The sequence below is a fragment of the Bufo gargarizans genome, unplaced genomic scaffold (assembly GCF_014858855.1).
Source record: "Bufo gargarizans isolate SCDJY-AF-19 unplaced genomic scaffold, ASM1485885v1 fragScaff_scaffold_136_pilon, whole genome shotgun sequence".
Lineage (NCBI taxonomy): Eukaryota > Metazoa > Chordata > Amphibia > Anura > Bufonidae > Bufo > Bufo gargarizans.
The window spans coordinates 148,765-174,367 of record NW_025334059.1 but is presented as its reverse complement, the minus strand read 5'-3'; the positions used below and the strand labels follow the sequence as shown (position 1 = coordinate 174,367).

Genomic DNA, 25,603 nt, shown 5'->3' with positions numbered 1-25,603 from the left:
AGGGCCAGGGATCGAGGGTGGCTAGGTGGGAATTTACGCTTTCTCTCAAATGTTTGTGAGATGGAGAGCTGAACGCTGCCGTGTGACATGGTTGAGACGCTTGGTGACGGAGGTGGTGGTGGTGGTGTTGGTGGTACATCCCCTGTTTGCTGGGCGGCAGGTGCCAACGTTCCTCCAGAGGCGGAGGAAGAGGCCGAGGCGGCAGCAGCAGAAGAGGCCGAGGCGGCAGCAGCAGAAGAGGTAGCAGGGGAAGCCTGAGTGACTTCCTTGGTTTTAAGGTGTTTACTCCACTGCAGTTCATGCTTTGCATGCAGGTGCCTGGTCATGCAGGTTGTGCTCAGGTTCAGAACGTTAATGCCTCCTTCAGGCTCTGATGGCACAGCGTGCAAACCACTCGGGTCTTGTCGTCAGCACATTGTTTGAAGAAGTGCCATGCCAGGGAACTCCTTGAAGCTGCCTTTGGGGTGCTCGGTCCCAGATGGCGGCGGTCAGTAGCAGGCGGAGTCTCTTGGCGGCGGGTGTTCTGCTTTTGCCCACTGCTCCCTCTTTTGCTACGCTGTTGGCTCGGTCTCACCACTGCCTCTTCCTCCGAACTGTGAAAGTCAGTGGCACGACCTTCATTCCATGTGGGGTCTAGGACCTCATCGTCCCCTGCATCGTCTTCCACCCAGTCTTGATCCCTGACCTCCTGTTCAGTCTGCACACTGCAGAAAGACGCAGCAGTTGGCACCTGTGTTTCGTCATCATCAGAGACATGCTGAGGTGGTATTCCCATGTCCTCATCATCAGGAAACATAAGTGGTTGTGCGTCAGTGCAGTCTATGTCTTCCACCGCTGGGGAAGGGCTAGGTGGATGCCCTTGGGAAACCCTGCCAGCAGAGTCTTCAAACAGCATAAGAGACTGCTGCATAACTTGAGGCTCAGACAGTTTCCCTGATATGCATGGGGGTGATGTGACAGACTGATGGGGTTGGTTTTCAGGCGCCATCTGTGCGCTTTCTGCAGAAGACTGGGTGGGAGATAATGTGAACGTGCTGGATCCACTGTCGGCCACCCAATTGACTAATGCCTGTACCTGCTCAGGCCTTACCATCCTTAGAACGGCATTGGGCCCCACCATATATCGCTGTAAATTCTGGCGGCTACTGGGACCTGAGGTAGTTGGTACACTAGGACGTGTGGATGTGGCAGAACGGCCACGTCCTCTCCCAGCACCAGAGGGTCCACTAACACCACCACGACCATGTCCACGTCCGCGTCCCTTACTAGATGTTTTCCTCATTGTTATGGTTCACCACAACAACAAAAATATTATTTGGCCCAATGTATTGTATTCAAATTCAGCGGGATATAAATTTGAGGCCTAGTATTAAGGCGCTGGGTGACCGGTATGGATTTACTAACAGAATTGGACTTGGAAATGCACAGTAGCGTGTGTGTGAAGTTATTCTGAATGACCCTATGTGCACCTTGAATATTATATACCCTTTTAGGGATAGATTTCAAATAGCTCTGATATAGCAGGAACCACTAAATTATGAAATTGCTAAATTGGGAATTGTATTTCAACCCAGAACAAAAAATGTGCTTTGACGGACACTAAATAACTTTCCCAGCCACAACAGGACAGCGGTAACGAGAGATTTAGCGGGATATAAATTTGAGGCCTAGTATTTAGGCGCTGGGTGACCGGTATGGATTTAGTGACAGAATTAGACTTGGAAATGCACAGTAGCGTGTGTTTGAAGTTATTCTGAATGACCCTATGTGCACCTTGAATATTATATACCCTTTTAGGGATAGATTTCAAATAGCTCTGATATAGCAGGAACCACTAAATTATGAAATTGCTAAATTGGGAATTGTATTTCAACCCAGAACAAAAAATGTGCTTTGACGGACACTAAATAACTTTCCCAGCCACAACAGGACAGCGGTAACGAGAGATTTAGCGGGATATAAATTTGAGGCCTAGTATTTAGGCGCTGGGTGACCGGTATGGATTTAGTGACAGAATTAGACTTGGAAATGCACAGTAGCGTGTGTGTGAAGTTATTCTGAATGACCCTATGTGCACCTTGAATATTATATACCCTTTTAGGGATAGATTTCAAATAGCTCTGATATAGCAGGAACCACTAAATTATGAAATTGCTAAATTGGGAATTGTATTTCAACCCAGAACAAAAAATGTGCTTTGACGGACACTAAATAACTTTCCCAGCCACAACAGGACAGCGGTAACGAGAGATTTAGCGGGATATAAATTTGAGGCCTAGTATTTAGGCGCTGGGTGACCGGTATGGATTTACTAACAGAATTGGACTTGGAAATGCACAGTAGCGTGTGTGTGAAGTTATTCTGAATGACCCTATGTGCACCTTGAATATTATATACCCTTTTAGGGATAGATTTCAAATAGCTCTGATATAGCAGAAACCATTAAATTATGAAATTGGGAATTGTATTTCAACCCAGAACAAAAAATGTGCTTTGACGGACACTAAATAACTTTCCCAGCCACAACAGGACAGCGGTAACGAGAGATTTAGCGGGATATAAATTTGAGGCCTAGTATTTAGGCGCTGGGTGACCGGTATGGATTTAGTGACAGAATTAGACTTGGAAATGCACAGTAGCGTGTGTGTGAAGTTATTCTGAATGACCCTATGTGCACCTTGAATATTATATACCCTTTTAGGGATAGATTTCAAATAGCTCTGATATAGCAGGAACCACTAAATTATGAAATTGCTAAATTGGGAATTGTATTTCAACCCAGAACAAAAAATGTGCTTTGACGGACACTAAATAACTTTCCCAGCCACAACAGGACAGCGGTAACGAGAGATTTAGCGGGATATAAATTTGAGGCCTAGTGTTTAGGCGCTGGGTGACCGGTATGGATTTACTAACAGAATTGGACTTGGAAATGCACAGTAGCGTGTGTGTGAAGTTATTCTGAATGACCCTATGTGCACCTTGAATATTATATACCCTTTTAGGGATAGATTTCAAATAGCTCTGATATAGCAGAAACCACTAAATTATGAAATTGCTAAATTGGGAATTGTATTTCAACCCAGAACAAAAAATGTGCTTTGACAGACACTAAATAACTTTCCCAGCCACAACAGGACAGCGGTAACGAGAGATTTAGCGGGATATAAATTTGAGGCCTAGTATTTAGGCGCTGGGTGACCGGTATGGATTTACTAACAGAATTGGACTTGGAAATGTACAGTAGCATGTGTGTTAAGTTATACTGAATGACCCTATGTGCACCTTGAATATTATATACCCTTTTAGGTATAGATTTCAAATAGCTCTGATATAGCAGAAACCACTAAATTATGAAATTGCTAAATTGGGAATTGTATTTCAACCCTGAACAAAAAATGTGCTTTGACGGACACTAAATAACTTGCCCAGCCACAACAGTACAGCGGTAACGACAGATTTAGCGGGATATAAATTTGAGGCCTAGTATTTAGGCGCTGGGTGACCGGTATGGATTTAGTGACAGAATTAGACTGGGATATGGCCAAAAAATAACCACACTATTGCTGGTTAAATGCACTTGGTGACGGGCGCAGCTTGCCCCTGATGTAGTATATGGCCAAAAAATGAACAGACTATTGCTGGTTAAATGCACTTGGTGTCACAGCTTGACCAACCACACTACTGAGGGTTAAATGCACTTGGTGACGGGCGCAGCTTGCCCCTGATGTAGTATATGGCCAAAAAATGAACAGACTATTGCTGGTTAAATGCACTTGGTGTGATAGCTTGACCAACCACACTACTGAGGGTTAAATGCACTTGGTGACGGGCGCAGCTTGCCCCTGATGTAGTATATGGCCAAAAAATGAACAGACTATTGCTGGTTAAATGCACTTGGTGACGGGCGCAGCTTGCCCCTGATTTAGTATATGGCCAAAAAATGAACAGACTATTGCTGGTTAAATGCACTTGGTGTGATAGCTTGACCAACCACACTACTGAGGGTTAAATGCACTTGGTGACGGGCGCAGCTTGCCCCTGATGTAGTATATGGCCAAAAAATGAACAGACTATTGCTGGTTAAATGCATTTGGTGACGGGCGCAGCTTGCCCCTGATTTAGTATATGGCCAAAAAATGAACAGACTATTGCTGGTTAAATGCACTTGGTGTGACAGCTTCACCCTGATGTAGGCTTTAGCCAAAAAACAACCACACCATTGTGGGTTAAATGCACTTGGTCGCAGCTTGTGCTGGCGCACCACAAGACACAAAATGGCCGCCGATCACCCCAGAAAAATGTGACTGACAAACGGTCTGGGCAGCCTAAAAACAGTGAGCAATTGAATTTCAGCAGCTCAATGATCCACAGCTGCAGATCGATCGATTAATCAAGTCCTTTGGAGGAGTTAATCTGCCTAATCTCGCCCTACTGTCGCAGCCGCAACCTCTCCCTACGCTAATCAGAGCAGAGTGACGGGCGGCGCTATGTGACTCCAGCTTAAATAGAGGCTGGGTCACATGGTGCTCTGGCCAATCACAGCCATGCCAATAGTAGGCATGGCTGTGATGGCCTCTTGGGGCAAGTAGTATGACGCTTGTTGATTCGCTGCTTTGCAGCCTTTCAAAAAGCGCCAAGAAAGCGTCACAAAAGCGCCAAGAAAGCGACGAACACCGAACCCGAACCCGGACTTTTACGAAAATGTCCGGGTTCGGGTCCGTGTCACGGACACCCCAAAATTCGGTACGAACCCGAACTATACAGTTCGAGTTCACTCATCCCTACTTAGGAGGAGAAACTACACCCCTAGCAGGCCTGGTACAGGAGATAACAGGAAAATACACATTACAATGCAATACAAAATACCAATCTCCCACAGGAGGTGGGGGCAACATGACCCTTAGTAGTGCCCACCTTTATGTAGTGGGACACTACACAATGCAATAATAAAAAAATTGCCCTTAAAGGTTTACATAGCCTTCAAGCTCTGTCCATTTTCATCCCAAATTTGCGAGAATTCATTCTGAAAATTAGGGACAGTCCCTGCCATTCGAGACTATTGGCAAAAATGTCCAAGTGCCTAGTATAGAGAAGACTCCTCCCAGACTACATTTACTATGTATGCACACAGTTGCTACACCAGCAAAATAGTGCCTTCAGCATCCAGGATCACTTGAGATGCTATGATTAACCCCTTCACTGATCTAGACCACCAGGGAATTCAACTCCTTCACTCCCCTAGACCACCAAAGACTTTACTAAATCAACTCTTAATTTTTACCCCTTCAATTCAGGCACTGTATGGCGGTATTATTTGGACACTCTGTGGGCACTGCATGGCAGTATAAAACTAAGAGGCAACCTGCTACAATTTTATAAACTATTGCTTACATTTTATGTACAGGATGAGCCCACAGCTACGGAGCTGTACCTACTTCCGGATGATGAGTGGGAGAGGCCCAGGGAGGAGTTTCAACTGGAACAAGAGCTAGGATCAGGGAACTTTTCCAAGGTCTTTGAAGGATACTGGCTTGGGAAAGTCAAAATTAAAGTAGCAATTAAGACAGTTAATCAAGGTGAGTATTGGGTTCTGATGTGAGGAGTTTAAAGGGGGGTGTTCAATATCAGGTGACCTCTGAAACATTATTTCTTCAAGGGATCCTCAGTATAACCTAATCTATAGCAGGCTAGATCTCAGTACCTAAATAAGTTTGGTCCAGTTGTTTGGCAAAAGGTGCTATTTCCATGACTGGCCATTAGGTGGCAGCATAGACAAAAAAAGAATCTTTGATGTTTGAAGTCTTGTCATGAGTTCCATCCAGTATGTAAAGGCTGAATGTTCAGGTTAAACCTCTCATCTGCTCAAACAACAATCAACTGTGCCATGAACTAAATATATAAAGGGTGCATTGTAGTACTGAAAGGGGAAGTGTATTATCTAATGCAATGTTTGCACCCTCTACTTGAAAACCCAAGTCGATGATCATTTCAACTTCAGATGTCTTACTCTATTATACTGTGCATAGCTGGCCAAACGCTTATTCAGCCAACAGCAATCTCTCTTGATCCTCCCATACAAATGCATCATATGCATGCTCGGCTCGACCAAGGCATGCACATGTAACGAGTGGGGACCGCTGCCAGGGGTGTCTTATCTCAAAAAGGATTGGACAGTTGAAATACAACATGCCCGATCTCTATCTCCACCATACACAATAACATGCAGCATAATAGTGTGGGGGGGGGGGGGGGGGCTATTTATAACTCTGTGTTAGAGCCCCTAACTAAATTCTTTTTTAGACATCAAACCAGTGTAAAATATGTTTTTACTTTCTAATACGCTATCATTTCTCAGATGCAACCAGTCGGGAAACCTTTGTGAGCGAGACGTCATTTCTGAAGACCCTTCGGCATCGTAACCTGTTATCCCTATACGCTGTATGTTCGGTGGGAACCCCTTTTTATATAATCACTGAGCTTATGTCCAAGGGGGACCTGCTTTCATTTCTGCGGAGTAAGTGTCATGAAATACAGTGATTCAATATTATGCTGCCTTGTTTGCCAGGGTGCAGTACTCACCAAAACCTGTAGGTGGTGCAATGGAGTATACATAAATTCTGCCCTACTTAAGGGTATAATTAGACCCGAGAATCGCTAACGAATGTTCGTAATAGCACTTGCTAGCCTAATACTGCCTCCGATGGACCTATTGCTTGTTCATCGGGCAATTCAGATCTTTCAGCCTGCTTAAAGAGCTGGATCTGCTGGTGGCAGATGGTGCTGTGTAATCAAGATCTGCCGCTGACACGCCGCTGTCCTGCATGGGGGCGAGCGAAGGGAATGCGATCAGGAATTTGCATTCCTAGCGGGTATGTGGGCATTCATGTGGGTGTTGACACATCTATTCTGAAGTAATTGTATTTTCCCTCTGCATACTCTACTAATGCACAGTTCAAAGAAAGTTTGAAACACACTGACATGTAACTATAAAGTAGAAACCCCCTTTAAGAAAGTCCTATTTTGTATCATTAGTTCAATGTTTCCTCAGGTGACGAGGGGAAGCAGCTAAATGTAGACGGGCTCCTGGATATAGCAGGGCAGATCGTCGATGGAATGGATTACCTTGAGACAAAGAACTGTGTCCATCGTGACTTGGCTGCCAGAAATGTCCTCATTGGACACAACAACATCTGCAAGATCGCAGACTTTGGCTTGGCAAGGTTTATTAAAGTAAATGAAAAGATCAGCAGAATCTCTGGCCCCATATTGGTCTCATTCAGCATACATTTATGTTTACCTGCATTCGCCACTAGGGGGAACTCACTGCATACAGATGTATACAGCTTGCATTGAGCTCAATGGCACTTGTATTCATCCATATGCAGTGAGTTCCCCCTAGTGGTGGCTGCAGGAAGCCAAAATATTATCTGTTAACTGTGTTGTTATCAAGCATAGATTTGAAGCTTTTTCTTCTGCATTTACTATATAAAGTAATATGATTAAAATAGAATGTATTGTTTTATTTCATTTATTGCTTTTTTTTTCTCAGGATGAAGCTTATTTATCCTTTTCAAAGCAAATACCTTATAGATGGACAGCGCCTGAGGCATTGGCCTATGGTCGTTATACCCTCAAGTCAGACGTTTGGGCTTTTGGAGTTTTATTATATGAGATAATGTCCCGGGGGGCTAAACCATACACAGGTAATTGTGGTTATTGTAATGCTTCTGATATCCTGCCTTTTTTGTGTATAGTGATATGGTCAATGCAGGTATAACCTGGGCATCTCCTGTATATAATTATATATGTACAGCTGGTATAAGTGAAACATCTTTGTGTATATAGTGATATGGACCATGCTGGTATAACCTGGGCATGTTCTGTATATAATTATATATGTACAGCTGGTATAAGTTATATATCTCTTGTATATAGTGATATGGACCATGCTGGTATAACCTTTGTATCTTCTGTATATAATTATATATGTACAGCTGGTATAAGTTATACATCTTGTATATAGTGATATGGACCATTCAGGTACTGTATAACCTGGGCATCTCCTGTATATAATTATATATGTACAGCTGGTATAAGTTAGACATCTTCTTGTATATACTGTAGTAATATGGACCGTGCTGGTATACCCTGGGCATATTCTCTATATAGTTATATATATATATACAGCTGGTATAAGTTATACATCTTCTTGTATATAGTGATATGGAGCATGCTGGTATAACCTGGGCATCGTCTGTATATAATTAAATATGTACAGCTTGTATAAGTTATACATTTTCCTGTACATAGTGATATGGAACATGCTGGTATAACCTGGATATCTTCTGTATATAATTATATATGTACTGATGGTATTATACATTTTCCTGTATATAGTAATATGGACCATGCTGGTATAACCTGGGCATCTTCTGTATATAATTCTATATGTACTGATGGTATAAGTTATACATGTTATTGTATATAGGGATATCGAGCATGCTGGTATAACCTGGGGATCTCCTATAAATAATTATATATATACAACTGTTAGAAGTTATACATCTTTTTATATATAGTGAGGTGGGTCATGCCGTCATACCACGAGTTACATTACAGCAGAAGATATTGTTACTCATGCACTTATGTTGACAGAGCTGATTGGCAGAAAGTTCCATTGCGTAGTCTAAGGGGTTCCCTAGTATTAGCCTTCCAACCCCTATACAGTGATCTGGACATTGCTGGAGGAAATCCCCAGGTTACTGAGTAGTCTCAGCATAGGAGTTGAAGCACATTGTAACAGTCAGGAGGCATTAATGGTAAAAAAAAAAAAAAAGTAACAGTGAATATAGAGGAAGGTCAGAGTCAGGAACAAAGCCAAGAACAATAACCAGATGGGTACAAGAGCCGAGTGAAGATCCAAGGGAACAAACTGGAGATTTCATGACAAGTTGAGGTCAGGAACTGGATCAGGATCAAGCATAGAAACAGCAAAACCTCAAGGAAATAAAGTAACGAGCAAAGGAGTAACAATGTTTTGAACTTTTGACTTTCAGGCCATATCTCACCATCCACTACAGCTTTGAACGTGAGACTACCATCATTTTATAGATAATCACCTTGGCTATCTCATACATAAATTGGACTTGCAATTATTTAGCATATGATTAGTTATTCAGAAAGGTCACTGGTAGAGTTGAGCGAACACCTGGATGTTCGGGTTCGAGAAGTTCGGCCGAACTTCCCGGAAATGTTCGGGTTCGGGATCCGAACCCGATCCGAACTTCGTCCCGAACCCGAACCCCATTGAAGTCAATGGGGACCCGAACTTTTCGGCACTAAAAAGGCTGTAAAACAGCCCAGGAAAGGGCTAGAGGGCTGCAAAAGGCAGCAACATGTAGGTAAATCCCCTGCAAACAAATGTGGATAGGGAAATGAATTAAAATAAAAATTAAATAAATAAAAATTAACCAAAATCAATTGGAGAGAGGTCCCATAGCAGAGAATCTGGCTTCCCGTCACCCTCCACTGGAACAGTCCATTCTCAGATATTTAGGCCCCGGAACCCAGGCAGAGGAGAGAGGTCCCGTAACAGAGAATCTGGCTTCATGTCAGCAGAGAATTAGTCTGCATGTCATAGCAGAGAATGAGGCTTCACGTCAGCCACCACTGCAACAGTCCATTGGCATATATTTAGGCCCAGCACACAGGCAGAGGAGAGAGGTCCCGTAACAGACAATCTGGCTTCATGTCAGCAGAGAATCAGTCTTCATGTCATAGCAGAGAATCAGGCTTCACGTCAGCCACCACTGCAACAGTCCATTGGCATATATTTAGGCCCAGCACACAGGCAGAGGAGAGAGGTCCCGTAACAGACAATCTGGCTTCATGTCAGCAGAGAATTAGTCTGCATGTCATAGCAGAGAATGAGGCTTCACGTCAGCCACCACTGCAACAGTCCATTGGCATATATTTAGGCCCAGCACACAGGCAGAGGAGAGAGGTCCCGTAACAGACAATCTGGCTTCATGTCAGCAGAGAATTAGTTTGCATATCATAGCAGAGAATCAGGCTTCACGTCAGCCACCACTGCAACAGTCCATTGGCATATATTTAGGCCCAGCACCCAGGCAGAGGAGAGAGGTCCCGTAACAGAGGATCTGGCTTCATGTCAGCAGAGAATCAGTCTGCATGTCATAGCAGAGAATCAGGCTTCACGTCACCCAACATTGGAACATTCCATTGGCATATATTTAGGCCCCGGCACCCAGACAGAGGAGAGGTTCATTCAACTTTGGGTAGCCTCGCAATATAATGGTAAAATGAAAATAAAAATAGGATTGAATGAGGAAGTGCCCTGGAGTCCAATAATATATGGTTAAGGGGAGGTAGTTAATGTCTAATCTGGACAAGGGACGGACAGATCCTGTGGGATCCATGCCTGGTTCATTTTTATGAACGTCAGCTTGTCCACATTGGCTGTAGACAGGCGGCTGCGTTTGTCTGTAATGACGCCCCCTGCCGTGCTGAATACACATTCAGACAAAACGCTGGCCGCCGGGCAGGCCAGCACCTCCAAGGCATAAAAGGCTAGCTCTGGCCTCGTGGACAATTTAGAGACCCAGAAGTTGAATGGGGCCGAACCATCAGTCAGTACGTGGAGGGGTGTGCACATGTACTGTTCCACCATGTTAGTGAAATGTTGCCTCCTGCTAACACGTTGCGTATCAGGTGGTGGTGCAGTTAGCTGTGGCGTGTTGACAAAAGTTTTCCACATCTCTGCCATGCTAACCCTGCCCTCAAAGGAGCTGGCATTGACACAGCTGCCTTGGCGACCTCTTGCTCCTCCTCTGCCTTGGCCTTGGGCTTCCACTTGTTCCCCTGTGACATTTGGGAATGCTCTCAGTAGCGCGTCTACTAACGTGCGCTTGTACTCGCGCATCTTCCTATCACGCTCCAGTGCAGGAAGTAAGGTGGGCACATTGTCTTTGTAGCGTGGATCCAGCAGGGTGGCAACCCAGTAGTCCGCACAGGTTAAAATGTGGGCAACTCTGCTGTCGTTGCGCAGGCACTGCAGCATGTAGTCGCTCATGTGTGCCAGGCTGCCCAGGGGTAAGGACAAGCTGTCCTCTGTGGGAGGCATATCGTCATCGTCCTGCCTTTCCCCCCAGCCACGCACCAGTGATGGACCCGAGCTGCGTTGGGTGCCACCCCGCTGTGACCATGCTTCATCCTCATCCTCCTCCACCTCCTCCTCATCCTCGTCCTCCTCGTCCTCCAGTAGTGGGCCCTGTCTGGCCACATTTGTACCTGGCCTCTGCTGTTGCCAAAAACCTCCCTCTGAGTCACTTCGAAGAGACTGGCCTGAAAGTGCTAAAAATGACCCCTCTTCCTCCTCCTCCTCCTCCTCCTCCTCCTCCTCCTCCTCCTGGGCCACCTCCTCTTGCATCATCGCACTAAGTGTTTTCTCAAGGAGACATAGAAGTGGTATTGTAACGCTGATAACGGCGTCATCGCCACTGGCCATGTTGGTGGAGTACTCGAAACAGCGCAACAGGGCACACAGGTCTCGCATGGAGGCCCAGTCATTGGTGGTGAAGTGGTGCTGTTCTGTAGTGCGACTGACCCGTGCGTGCTGCAGCTGAAACTCCACTATGGCCTGCTGCTGCTCGCACAGTCTGTCCAGCATGTGCAAGGTGGAGTTCCACCTGGTGGGCACGTCGCATATGAGGCGGTGAGCGGGAAGGCCGAAGTTACGCTGTAGCGCAGACAGGCGAGCAGCAGCAGGATGTGAACGCCGGAAGCGCGAACAGACGGCCCGCACTTTATGCAGCAGCTCTGACATGTCGGGGTAGTTGTGTATGAACTTCTGCACCACCAAATTCAGCACATGCGCCAAGCAAGGGATGTGCGTCAAATTGGCTAGTCCCAGAGCTGCAACGAGATTTCGCCCATTATCACACACCACCAGGCCGGGCTTGAGGCTCACCGGCAGCAACCACTCGTCGGTCTGTTGTTCTATACCCCGCCACAACTCCTGTGCGGTGTGGGGCCTGTCCCCCAAACATATGAGTTTCAGAATGGCCTGCTGACTATAACCCCGGGCTGTGCTGAAGTTGGTGGTGAAGGTGTGTGGCTGACTGGATGAGCAGGTGGAAGAAGAGGAGGAGGAAGCCGAGAAGGAGGAGGTGGCAACAGGAGGCAAAGAATGTTGCCCTGCGATCCTTGGCGGCGGAAGGACGTGCGCCAAACAGCTCTCCGCCTGGGGCCCAGCTGCCACTACATTTACCCAGTGTGCAGTTAGGGAGATATAGCGTCCCTGGCCGTGCTTACTGGTCCACGTATCTGTGGTTAGGTGGACCTTGCTACAGATGGCGTTGCGCAGTGCACACTTGATTTTATCGGATACTTGGTTGTGCAGGGAAGGCACGGCTCTCTTGGAGAAGTAGTGGCGGCTGGGAACAACATACTGTGGGACAGCAAGCGACATGAGCTGTTTGAAGCTGTCTGTGTCCACCAGCTTAAATGACAACATTTCATAGGCCAGTAGTTTAGAAATGCTGGCATTCAGGGCCAGGGATCGAGGGTGGCTAGGTGGGAATTTACGCTTTCTCTCAAATGTTTGTGAGATGGAGAGCTGAACGCTGCCGTGTGACATGGTTGAGACGCTTGGTGACGGAGGTGGTGGTGGTGGTGTTGGTGGTACATCCCCTGTTTGCTGGGCGGCAGGTGCCAACGTTCCTCCAGAGGCGGAGGAAGAGGCCGAGGCGGCAGCAGCAGAAGAGGCCGAGGCGGCAGCAGCAGAAGAGGTAGCAGGGGAAGCCTGAGTGACTTCCTTGGTTTTAAGGTGTTTACTCCACTGCAGTTCATGCTTTGCATGCAGGTGCCTGGTCATGCAGGTTGTGCTCAGGTTCAGAACGTTAATGCCTCCTTCAGGCTCTGATGGCACAGCGTGCAAACCACTCGGGTCTTGTCGTCAGCACATTGTTTGAAGAAGTGCCATGCCAGGGAACTCCTTGAAGCTGCCTTTGGGGTGCTCGGTCCCAGATGGCGGCGGACAGTAGCAGGCGGAGTCTCTTGGCGGCGGGTGTTCTGCTTTTGCCCACTGCTCCCTCTTTTGCTACGCTGTTGGCTCGGTCTCACCACTGCCTCTTCCTCCGAACTGTGAAAGTCAGTGGCACGACCTTCATTCCATGTGGGGTCTAGGACCTCATCGTCCCCTGCATCGTCTTCCACCCAGTCTTGATCCCTGACCTCCTGTTCAGTCTGCACACTGCAGAAAGACGCAGCAGTTGGCACCTGTGTTTCGTCATCATCAGAGACATGCTGAGGTGGTATTCCCATGTCCTCATCATCAGGAAACATAAGTGGTTGTGCGTCAGTGCATTCTATGTCTTTCACCGCTGGGGAAGGGCTAGGTGGATGCCCTTGGGAAACCCTGCCAGCGGAGTCTTCAAACAGCATAAGAGACTGCTGCATAACTTGAGGCTGAGACAGTTTCCCTGGTATGCATGGGGGTGATGTGACAGACTGATGGGGTTGGTTTTCAGGCGCCATCTGTGCGCTTTCTGCAGAAGACTGGGTGGGAGATAATGTAAACGTGCTGGATCCACTGTCGGCCACCCAATTGACTAATGCCTGTACCTGCTCAGGCCTTACCATCCTTAGAACGGCATTGGGCCCCACCATATATCGCTGTAAATTCTGGCGGCTACTGGGACCTGAGGTAGTTGGTACACTAGGACGTGTGGATGTGGCAGAACGGCCACGTCCTCTCCCAGCACCAGAGGGTCCACTAACACCACCACGACCATGTCCACGTCCGCGTCCCTTACTAGATGTTTTCCTCATTGTTATGGTTCACCACAACAACAAAAATATTATTTGGCCCAATGTATTGTATTCAAATTCAGCGGGATATAAATTTGAGGCCTAGTATTTAGGCGCTGGGTGACAGGTATGGGTTTAGTGACAGAATTAGACTTGGAAATGCACAGTAGCGTGTGTGTGAAGTTATTCTGAATGACCCTATGTGCACCTTGAATATTATATACCCTTTTAGGGATAGATTTCAAATAGCTCTGATATAGCAGAAACCACTAAATTATGAAATTGCTAAATTGGGAATTGTATTTCAACCCAGAACAAAAAATGTGCTTTGACAGACACTAAATAACTTTCCCAGCCACAACAGGACAGCGGTAACGAGAGATTTAGCGGGATATAAATTTGAGGCCTAGTATTTAGGCGCTGGGTGACAGGTATGGGTTTAGTGACAGAATTAGACTTGGAAATGCACAGTAGCGGGTGTGTGAAGTTATTCTGAATGACCCTATGTGCACCTTCAATATGATCTACCCTTTTAGGGATAGATTTCAAATAGCTCTGATACAGCAGAAACCACTAAATTTTTAAATTGCTAAATTGGGAATTGTATTTCAACCCAGAACAAAAAATGTGCTTTGACGGACACTAAATAACTTTCCCAGCCACAACAGGACAGCGGTAACGAGAGATTTAGCGGGATATAAATTTGAGGCCTAGTATTTAGGCGCTGGGTGACAGGTATGGGTTTAGTGACAGAATTAGACTTGGAAATGCACAGTAGCGGGTGTGTGAAGTTATTCTGAATGACCCTATGTGCACCTTGAATATGATCTACCCTTTTAGGGATAGATTTCAAATAGCTCTGATACAGCAGAAACCACTAAATTTTTAAATTGCTAAATTGGGAATTGTATTTCAACCCAGAACAAAAAATGTGCTTTGACGGACACTAAATAACTTTCCCAGCCACAACAGGACAGCGGTAACGAGAGATTTAGCGGGATATAAATTTGAGGCCTAGTATTTAGGCGCTGGGTGACCGGTATGGATTTAGTGACAGAATTAGACTGGGATATGCACAGTAGCGTGTGTGTGTGAAGTTATTCTGAATGACCCTATGTGCACCTTGAATATTATATACCCTTTTAGGGATAGATTTCAAATAGCTCTGATATAGCAGAAACCACTAAATCTTTAAAATTGCTAAATTGGGAATTGTATTTCAACCCAGAACAAAAAATGTGCTTTGACGGACACTAAATAACTTTCCCAGCCACAACAGGACAGCGGTAACGAGAGATTTAGCGGGATATAAATTTGAGGCCTAGTATTTAGGCGCTGGGTGACCGGTATGGATTTAGTGACAGAATTAGACTGGGATATGGCCAAAAAATAACCACACTATTGCTGGTTAAATGCACTTGGTGACGGGCGCAGCTTGCCCCTGATGTAGTATATGGCCAAAAAATGAACAGACTATTGCTGGTTAAATGCACTTGGTGTCACAGCTTGACCAACCACACTACTGAGGGTTAAATGCACTTGGTGACGGGCGCAGCTTGCCCCTGATGTAGTATATGGCCAAAAAATGAACAGACTATTGCTGGTTAAATGCACTTGGTGACGGGCGCAGCTTGCCCCTGATTTAGTATATGGCCAAAAAATGAACAGACTATTGCTGGTTAAATGCACTTGGTGTGATAGCTTGACCAACCACACTACTGAGGGTTAAATGCACTTGGTGACGGGCGCAGCTTGCCCCTGATGTAGTATATGGCCAAAAAATAAACAGACTATTGCTGGTTAAATGCACTTGGTGTGACAGCTTCACCCTGATGTAGGCTTTAGCCAAAAAACAAACGCACCATTGAGGGTTAAATGCACTTGGTGACAGGCGCAGCTTGCCCCTGATGTAGTATATGGCCAAAAAATAAACAGACTATTGCTGGTTAAATGCACTTGGTGTGACAGCTTCACCCTGATGTAGGCTTTAGCCAAAAAACAAACGCACCATTGAGGGTTAAATGCACTTGGTGACAGGCGCAGCTTGCCCCTGATGTTGTATATGGCCAAAAAATAAACAGACTATTGCTGGTTAAATGCACTTGGTGTGACAGCTTCACCCTGATGTAGGCTTTAGCCAAAAAACAACCACACCATTGAGGGTTAAATGCACTTGGTCGCAGCTTGTGCTGGCGCACCACAAGACACAAAATGGCCGCCGATCACCCCAGAAAAATGTGACTGACAAACGGTCTGGGCAGCCTAAAAACAGTGAGCAATTGAGGATCAGCAGCTCAATGATCCACAGCTGCAGATCGATCAGTTAATCAAGTCCTTTGGAGGAGTTAATCTGCCTAATCTCGCCCTACTGTCGCAGCCGCAACCTCTCCCTACGCTAATCAGAGCAGAGTGACGGGCGGCGCTATGTGACTCCAGCTTAAATAGAGGCTGGGTCACATGGTGCTCTGGCCAATCACAGCCATGCCAATAGTAGGCATGGCTGTGATGGCCTCTTGGGGCAAGTAGTATGACGCTTGTTGATTGGCTGCTTTGCAGCCTTTCAAAAAGCGCCAAGAAAGCGTCACAAAAGCGCCAAGAAAGCGACGAACACCGAACCCGGACTTTTACGAAAATGTCCGGGTTCGGGTCCGTGTCACGGACACACCAAAATTCGGTACGAACCCGAACTATACAGTTCAAGTTCGCTCATCCCTAGTCACTGGTTTCAATCCAGGAACAGCCATTAGGAAGATTTAAGGATGTATAGGTATAGAGATGGCTCCCTTGTCTACTGCTGTGGAACAGTCGCACCTATCAGTTGTGACTCACCCAGTCACCGATATGTTAATTAAAATTTTTAGGTTTTGGATGAAGGGCACTCACTTTCTGGAATCACCTCAAGCTTGCATTATTTATTTTAAAAACAACATATAATAAAATAACATGTAATAGAAAATTCATAGACAAAACAAGATAAAAGTGATAAAAATAGTAATAAATAATTTGTATAGAAGAGTTGCTATCGTAGCTTGTACTGTATTGTATCATATATACCACATATATTATGGCGCTAGAGTATCACAGAATCTCTAGGTGCAGTTTATTGTGATTTTCATACAGTCCTTGTTGTTCAAATGACTGCTTATTGTCCATAATGTTATAGAGGTATTATTGTCATACTATAGGTATTAAATTTGATGCTTATTATAGACACTGAACAACGATGTAGTTGGTAAGTATATGTCGATTGGTATCAGAGCATGTCAAATTTGTTATTATGCCCGTTATATTAGGTTTTCTTTCATTTCCCTGTTTTTTCAGACCCCACTGCCCTTGAGTATACAGTTCGTTTTTACTTGAATATCCATAACCAATATTAGACAAATTACACAGTTGTGCAATGTAGATGTTTGTTACTCACTATTCAATGCAGGAGCGGAGTCAAATGCTCCTTGGTCCACTGAAGAAGGAGCAAGTATATAGCCCCAAAACGTGTATGGTTGCAAATACCAATTGCAATAAATGGAGCGCTCCAACATCTATAAGTCCATCATTTAAAGGATTCACCATCAAGAGTATATAACACTCGCTACAGCAGAAGACACACGTGGGACGCCACGGAGGGCATTTGACTTCGCTCCTGCACTGAATAGTGAGTAACAAACATCTACATTGCACAACTGTGTAATTTGTCTAATATTGGTTATGGATATTCAAGTAAAAACGAACTGTATACTCAAGGGCAGTGGGGTCTGAAAAAACAGGGAAATGAAAGAAAACCTAATATAACGGGCATAATAACAAACTTGACATGCTCTGATACCAATCAACATATACTTACCAACTACATTGTTGTTCAGTGTCTATAATAAGCATCAAATTTAATACCTATAGTATGACAATAATACCTCTATAACATTATAGACAATAAGCAGTCATTTGAACAAGAACTGTATGAATATCACAATTAACTGCACCTAGTGATTCTGTGATACTCTAGCGCCATAATACAGACGTGGACAAAATTGTTGGTACCCTTTGGTCAATGAAAGAAAAAGTCACAATGGTCACAGAAATAACTTTAATCTGACAAAAGTAATAATAAATTAAAATTCTATAAATGTTAACCAATGAAAGTCAGACATTGTTTTTCAACCATGCTTCAACAGAATTATGTAAAAAAATAAACTCATGAAACAGGCATGGACAAAAATGATGGTACCCCTAACTTAATATTTTGTTGCGCAACCTTTTGAGGCAATCACTGCAATCAAACGCTTCCTGTAACTGTCAATGAGACATCTGCACCTCTCAGCAGGTATTTTGGCCCACTCCTCATGAGCAAACTGCTCCAGTTGTGTCCGGTTTGAAGGGTGCCTTTTCCAGACTGCATGTTTCAGCTCCTTCCAAAGATGCTCAATAGGATTGAGGTCAGGACTCATAGAAGGCCACTTTAGAATAGTCCAATTTTTTCCTCTTAGCCATTCTTGGGTGTTTTTAGCGGTGTGTTTTGGGTCATTGTCCTGTTGCAAGACCCATGACCTGCGACTGAGACCAAGCTTTCTGACACTGGCTAGTACATTTCTCTCTAGAATTCCTTGATAGTCTTGAGATTTCATTGTACCCTGCACAGATTCAAGACACCCTGTGCCAGACGCAGCAAAGCAGCCCCAGAACATAACAGAGCCTCCTCCATGTTTCACAGTAGGGACAGTGTTCTTTTCTTGATATGCTTCATTTTTTCGTCTGTGAACATACAGCTGATGTGCCTTGGCAAAAACTTCGATTTTTGTCTCATCTGTCCACAGGACATTCTCCCAGAAGCTTTGTGGCTTGTCAACATGTAGTTTGGCATATTCCAGTCTTGCTTTTTTATGATTCGTTTTCAACAATGGTGTCCTCCTTGGTCGTCTCCCATGTAGTCCACTTTGGCTCAAACAACGACGGATGGTGCGATCTGACACTGATGTTCCTTGAGCATGAAGTTCACCTTGAATCTCTTTAGAAGTCTTTCTAGGCTCTTTTGTTACCATTCGGATTATCCGTCTCTTAGATTTGTCATCAATTTTCCTCCTGCGGCCACGTCCAGGGAGGTTGGCTACAGTCCCATGGATCTTAAACTTATGAATAATATGTGCAACTGTACTCACAGGAACATCTAGTTGCTTGGAGATGGTCTTATAGCCTTTACCTTTAACATGCTTGTCTATAATTTTCTTTCTGATCTCTTGAGACAGCTCTTTCCTTTGCTTCCTCTGGTCCATGTCGAGTGTGGTACACACCATATCACCAAACAACACAGTGATTACCTGGAGCCATATATATAGGCCCAATGGCTGATTACAAGGTTGTAGACACCTGTGATGCTAATTAGTGGACACACCTTGAATTAACATGTCCCTTTGGTCACATTATGTTCTGTGTTTTCTAGGGGTACCATCATTTTTGTCCATGCCTGTTTCATGAGTTTATTTTTTTACATAATTCTGTTGAAGCATGGTTGAAAAACAATGTCTGACTTTCATTGGTTAACATTTATAGAATTTTAATTTATTATTACTTTTGTCAGATTAAAGTTATTTCTGTGACCATTGTGACTTTTTCTTTCATTGACCAAAGGGTACCAACAATTTTGTCCACGTCTGTATATGTGGTATAGATGATACAATACAGTACAAGTACGATGGAAACTCTTCTATACAAATTATTTATTATTACTATTTTTAGCATTTTTATATCTTGTTTTGTCTCATGTGAGTGCCATGACAGTTGGAAGAATACAAAATGAAGTCTGTCAATCCATTCCAAAACCAATAGGTGGACGTCCAGGAAAAAATATGGAGTCAACAAGTTGGCTCATCACAAGGTCTAGAAGTTCCGACACGAAAAACACGGCAGAAGAGGTGGCTTGTATGCTTCATAATAGTGAGATCAGAGACATCCATGCAAGCACCCTGTGCATTACGCATTAAAGTCTGGAATGGTGGCCCAAAAAAAGGTGACGAAGCTTTGACTTCAATATCGTCATAAGAAGCGTCAGCTGGAGTTTGCAAAAAAGTTCGAACAGTGGACAGTAGAAGATAGGAAACGGGTGATTTGAAGCAATGAGATGAAAGTCAATAGACTGGGCTCCAATGGGTACAAATGGGTCTGGAAGAAACAAGGGAAAGGGGCTAACGGATCAAGAAATTGAAGGAACTGTCAAGTTCAGTGGAGGAAGCCTGATGATATGGGGTTGTTTCACAGCCAAAGGCGTTGGATACTTGGACCAGGATCGATGGTGGTCTCAATGCTGAACTCTTTGTGAGTATCCTACAAGATGAGTTACTTCGTATACTACAGTACTATGGGTATGAAAAGGACAACAGTGTTCCAGCAGGACAATAACCCGAGATTGGAGAAGAAATGGTTCAATGACGGTGTAGTACACTAGAGGTCCTGGATTGGCCCCACAGTCCCCAGACCTCAACCCAATCGAAAACTTGTTGGTGGAGTTAAAGAAAAAGCTGTATTCTTACCCAATTGAGTCGACCAGTATGCACCAACTTTGGCAATGTGTAAAAGAGACCAGGGAACAGATTTTGGTCAAGACATGCTTGAATCTGATCAGGCTAAGTTGAAAGCCAAAGGTGGATTTACAAAATAGTTACAAAAAAATACAAATACAAATGCAGAATTTTAAGAGCAAAACAGTAGCAATGCATTTACATGACAAGAATCTGCATAACTAATCATATGATAAATAGCTGCAAGTCCAATTTGTGTATGAAATAGCCAAGAAGATTGTCTATAAAATGATGGTAGTCTCACATTCAAAGCTATAGTGGATGGTGAGATATGAAGCCTGAGTCAAAAGTTCAAAGCATTGTTACCCTTTTGCTCGTCAGTGTAACCTATTTTTAGAGAAAAAAGTTCTGACTGAACTTTTAGGTTGAAACCCTATGGCGTGGCTGAATGCACGTGGCCAAACCCAACCATCATGTGAGTGCCATGACAGTTGGAAGAATACAAAATGAAGTCTGTCAATCCATTCCAAAACCAATAGGTGGACGTCCAGGAAAAAATATGGAGTCAACAAGTTGGCTCATCACAAGGTCTAGAAGTTCCGACACGAAAAACACGGCAGAAGAGGTGGCTTGTATGCTTCATAATAGTGAGATCACAGACATCCATGCAAGCACCCTGTGCATTGCGCATTAAAGTCTGGAATGGTGGCCCAAAAAAAGGTGAAGAAGCTTTGACTTCAATATCGTCATAAGAAGCGTCAGCTGGGGTTTGCAAAAAAGTTCGAACAGTGGACAGTAGAAGATAGGAAACAGGTGATTTGAAGCGATGAGATGAAAGTCAATAGACTGGGCTCTGATGGGTGCAAATGGGTCTGGAAGAAACAAGGGAAAGGGGCTAACGGATCAAGAAATTGAAGGAACTGTCAAGTTCAGTGGAGGAAGCCTGATGATATGGGGTTGTTTCACAGCCAAAGGCGTTGGATACTTGGACCAGGATCGATGGTGGTCTCAATGCTAAGCTCTTTGTGAGTATCCTACAAGATGAGTTACTTCGTATACTACAGTACTATGGGTATGAAAAGGACAACAGTGTTCCAGCAGGACAATAACCCGAGATTGGAGAAGAAATGGTTCAATGACGGTGTAGTACACTAGAGGTCCTGGATTGGCCCCACAGTCCCCAGACCTCAACCCAATCGAAAACTTGTTGGTGGAGTTAAAGAAAAAGCTGTATTCTTACCCAATTGAGTCGACCAGTATGCACCAACTTTGGCAATGTGTAAAAGAGACCAGGGAACAGATTTTGGTCAAGACATGCTTGAATCTGATCAGGCTAAGTTGAAAGCCAAAGGTGGATTTACAAAATAGTTACAAAAAAATACAAATACAAATGCAGAATTTTAAGAGCAAAACAGTAGCAATGCATTTACATGACAAGAATCTGCATAACTAATCATATGATAAATAGCTGCAAGTCCAATTTGTGTATGAAATAGCCAAGAAGATTGTCTATAAAATGATGGTAGTCTCACATTCAAAGCTATAGTGGATGGTGAGATATGAAGCCTGAGTCAAAAGTTCAAAGCATTGTTACCCTTTTGCTCGTCAGTGTAACCTATTTTTAGAGAAAAAAGTTCTGACTGAACTTTTAGGTTGAAACCCTATGGCGTGGCTGAATGCACGTGGCCAAACCCAACCAAATGCATTGGCAAATGGTCATTTGATTTCACAGCTAAATCATACACTTGGTCATCACTGCTTGGTTTGGCAGTGAGTGGGTAGCTGAATTGTGTGTTCTCACCCTTAAGGCTCGTACAGTTCTATAGAAGGCCAGACCCTCCATTCCGCAAAATACAGTATGCACACTGCCGGTATCCGTGTTTTGTGGATCCGCAATTTGCGGACTGCAAAAATGGCTATGACCATGTGAATACCATATTTTGCAGAATGGAACGTCTGCCCCCTATAGAACTGTCCTATCCTTGTCCGTAATCCGGACAAGACTAGGACATGTTTTATTTTTTTGCGGATGCCACAGAACGGACATATGGGTCCGCATCTCTTGCGGCCCTGTTGAAGTGAATAGGTCTGCATCCGACCCGCAAGACATGCGCACCCGATGCGGACAAAAACAATGGTAGTGTGCATGAGCCCTTAGGGTAGTGTCTCACAAAGTGGCCTTTAAGAATAAGTATCTATATTTTGCAGATCTTTGGTTTGAGGACTGAAGTCCAGATATTGTATAATTAAATATGCACGGTAGAGTCCTTATTAGTGGCAGTGCTAATTGTCCTATTTTGTCTCTAGGTATTGAAAACTCTGAATTGCTTCTATACTTAAAACAAGGCAACCGCTTACCAGCTCCCTCAAATTGCTCAGCTAAAATCTACAAAGTTATGATGGATTGTTGGCATGAAAACCCAGAAAATAGACCATCGTTTAATGACCTAAAGATATATATAGACAACCTGGCAAACTATGAGCCCCCTGAGGATTCCATCAAACCTTCTTCTAAGACAAAGGGATGGATCCGCAAGCTGAAGAAGCCAGTTATTAAATGAGCCTTGTGCTGAACTCTGCAGGGTCGACACCTGAAATTCACAAACCAAGGGCATTGCTAGGATCTAAAATACCAGGGTATGGGCCCCAGGTATCATCCACATACTGCACAGTTGCATATACACACAATCACACACTACAGGTACATTGTGCACACACATAACACAAAGACACTGGAAGAACACAGTCGGTCACATAATTGTGCACACCTACGGACATGAAACACTAGCCACAGCCACCCATCTTTATTGTGTTTTTCCCATGCACACTGGCACATTGGCCAAGAACTTGGCAGGGAACTAAATCACAGCTCCATTTGACTGAAATGCATTCAGATCCCTCACAGTCAGGTGGACAGGACTGTGCAGGGAAAGCTCAGAAGGGGACATATTCCTAAATCTCAGCTGTGTCCTCATTCTCAGGATGGATGGGGGTCCCCGAGATCAAACCCCACTGAATATGAAGTAATGGCACAGCCAAGTGGTATGCCATCTCTTTATTAGATGTGTAAAGCCCTTTGAGAGAGCATTGTAAAGTGGTGTGGACTTTCCTTCAAATCCCCTGTCTGGTCACTCCTTGATCATCCCTGGTCATCCCCTGCTATAAACTATGAGCTGATAAAAAAGACTTCCTCATGCCTACGCATGGTTTTACACGACCTGATGCAAAATGAGCACCTATTGATGAAAAAACGAATTGGCACTTGTTTACAGAACCTTTAGGGCATGGGGGTGGAGCACATGCCCTGTTTACATGGAACAATGTTCTGCTGACCAACGAGTATTTTTATGCCCACAGAAAAAAATCTGATGAGCCACACTGATCGCTGCCCTGTCTACACTGTGCAATGATCTGGAACAAGCCTTCTTACTAACACATCTCTTCATTCATGTGCCTGTTTAAAAGGGCCAGAACTCAAGCATTTGTAACCTGCAATCAGTTTCTGAGCGGCTAACCTCTTGATTGTCTGGCAATCATAAAAATTTAAAAAAGTCAGAATGCTGATCACTTCACCGAACGCCAGCCATCCTGCTCCAATGCTTTCTGGGTACCCCACGAGTCTTTAATGTCTGGTCCCTCTTGACATGGAAATGTGACAGCTCAGCCAAACACTGGCAGAGGTGGGTCACCGATGCAGCCAGTGACTGTCAAAGAGCTTACATTTCCTGTGTCGAGAGGGACAGGAAAATAGATATCGGTGAAGCACTCTGCAAAAATCAGAAAGGGTGACTCTGGTTATCACAAAGGTGGGCATGACTTTGATCTGGCATCCTGCATCCTTTTTTCAAATTTATCAGAAGGACAACACCTTTATGTCTTGGATGTCCGTTCCACAAAAAAATAGAACATGTGCTATACTTGGCCTCAAAATGCACACCACAGACCTATTAAAGTTAACATGGACAGTATCCATATTTTGCAGGTCCTCAATTTGCAAACCACAAAATACATATGGTCATCTGCATGAGGCCTTAAATGGACATTTCTCCTCCCTGTTCCTGACCTTAGAGGCCAGGACCTTTTAGCCCTTAATCTGAATATATAGATTTAGGCAGAAGATATTCATCTGCAAAGTCAGTGGTGCTAGATATTTTGTTTGGGGTGTAGAGCCTCAGATCTAAGGCATAAACCCTGGAAGCTCAGGCTTAACAATGTCCTTGTTCTGCTCATTTCCCTCCATTGTCATTGTGTGTGTGTGTAACCTGAATTTGGGTTTCTGGAATACAGAATTAATAGAACTCATCCAGTCCCATCAAACACAGATCATTGTTGGGTGGAAAATTGGGTTTTGGGCAGCAATGAATATTTCTAATCCCTCATCAATATGCAGGAGAGACTTGACTGAATCTCCCATTACTACACTGTATTTCTGTAGGGATTTTAGATACATGATATACAGCGGTGACTGGTAGGGCGCTTCTAGAGCATCTGGCCATTTCTCAAATTAGTCCATATCCATCTCTATGGATGGTGTGTTCTCCACAGCCACCACCGGTGGCCTAAGAGTACCAATACTTCGTTGTTGTTAATCGTTAATGCCATCTTCTTCAGAAATACCCATAACCATCAGCAATGAAGGATTCTAAAGAACTTCTTCATCCTCCATATTTATTCCTTATTGCCCGACACTTGGTGTGATCTTGCCTAATTCCGTTACTGTTACTTCTTTGTCTGTTATTTATCACTTGTCAATATAAAGCTAAATCTGTGAGTACGTAATGTTCTATGTAATTTGTCATTTGTCAATAAAGCTCTTGTATTCAAAGGCAACTGAATTTGAGATTATTTTAGTAATATAGCTACACTTTAGCTATAGGGGACACTGACAAGTCTATTGTGGTACTTGTGGTCCGCTACGGGCATCCTCCACTGTATGCATTTTTGCTGGGGATCGTCATTAGCAACGGGCCACAAGTGCAGGATTTGCTCCCCTGTATACACATGCACAACTGCATATGGGTTTTTGCTGCCTGTTTAATACCACGCCATTTTTTCTGTTGGTTTGTATATAGAGATGATTGAAGGTGTATAAACTCCAATTTAAATGTGCCTGTTTTCCATCCACAAGCTACATTTAGGTGCACCTGTGAGGCCTGGGCCATATCAGCCAGTCTTGAGTGGGAATGGCAGACTCCTCCCATTGCAAGGAGGAAGAAGCCAGGTTTACTGGCGAAACGGCGCTGGGTCAGGAGTCAGCCGAGAGA

The 25,603-nt window shown here is 44.3% G+C and overlaps 1 protein-coding gene across 2 annotated transcripts in view; it reads left to right on the top strand.

Moving 5' to 3' along the window:
- PTK6 (protein tyrosine kinase 6) overlaps nucleotides 1-25,169 on the top strand; it is a 37,691-nt gene extending 12,522 nt beyond the window's left edge. For both annotated transcript variants that reach the window (XM_044272852.1, XM_044272851.1), the window contains exons 4-8: nucleotides 5,408-5,579; nucleotides 6,359-6,517; nucleotides 7,052-7,233; nucleotides 7,553-7,706; nucleotides 22,647-25,169. In XM_044272852.1, the coding sequence (XP_044128787.1) occupies nucleotides 5,408-5,579; nucleotides 6,359-6,517; nucleotides 7,052-7,233; nucleotides 7,553-7,706; nucleotides 22,647-22,900 (921 nt within the window). In that variant the 3' untranslated portion in view covers nucleotides 22,901-25,169. The remainder of the gene's footprint in view (nucleotides 1-5,407; nucleotides 5,580-6,358; nucleotides 6,518-7,051; nucleotides 7,234-7,552; nucleotides 7,707-22,646) is intronic.
- The last annotated feature ends 434 nt before the right edge of the window (nucleotides 25,170-25,603 follow it).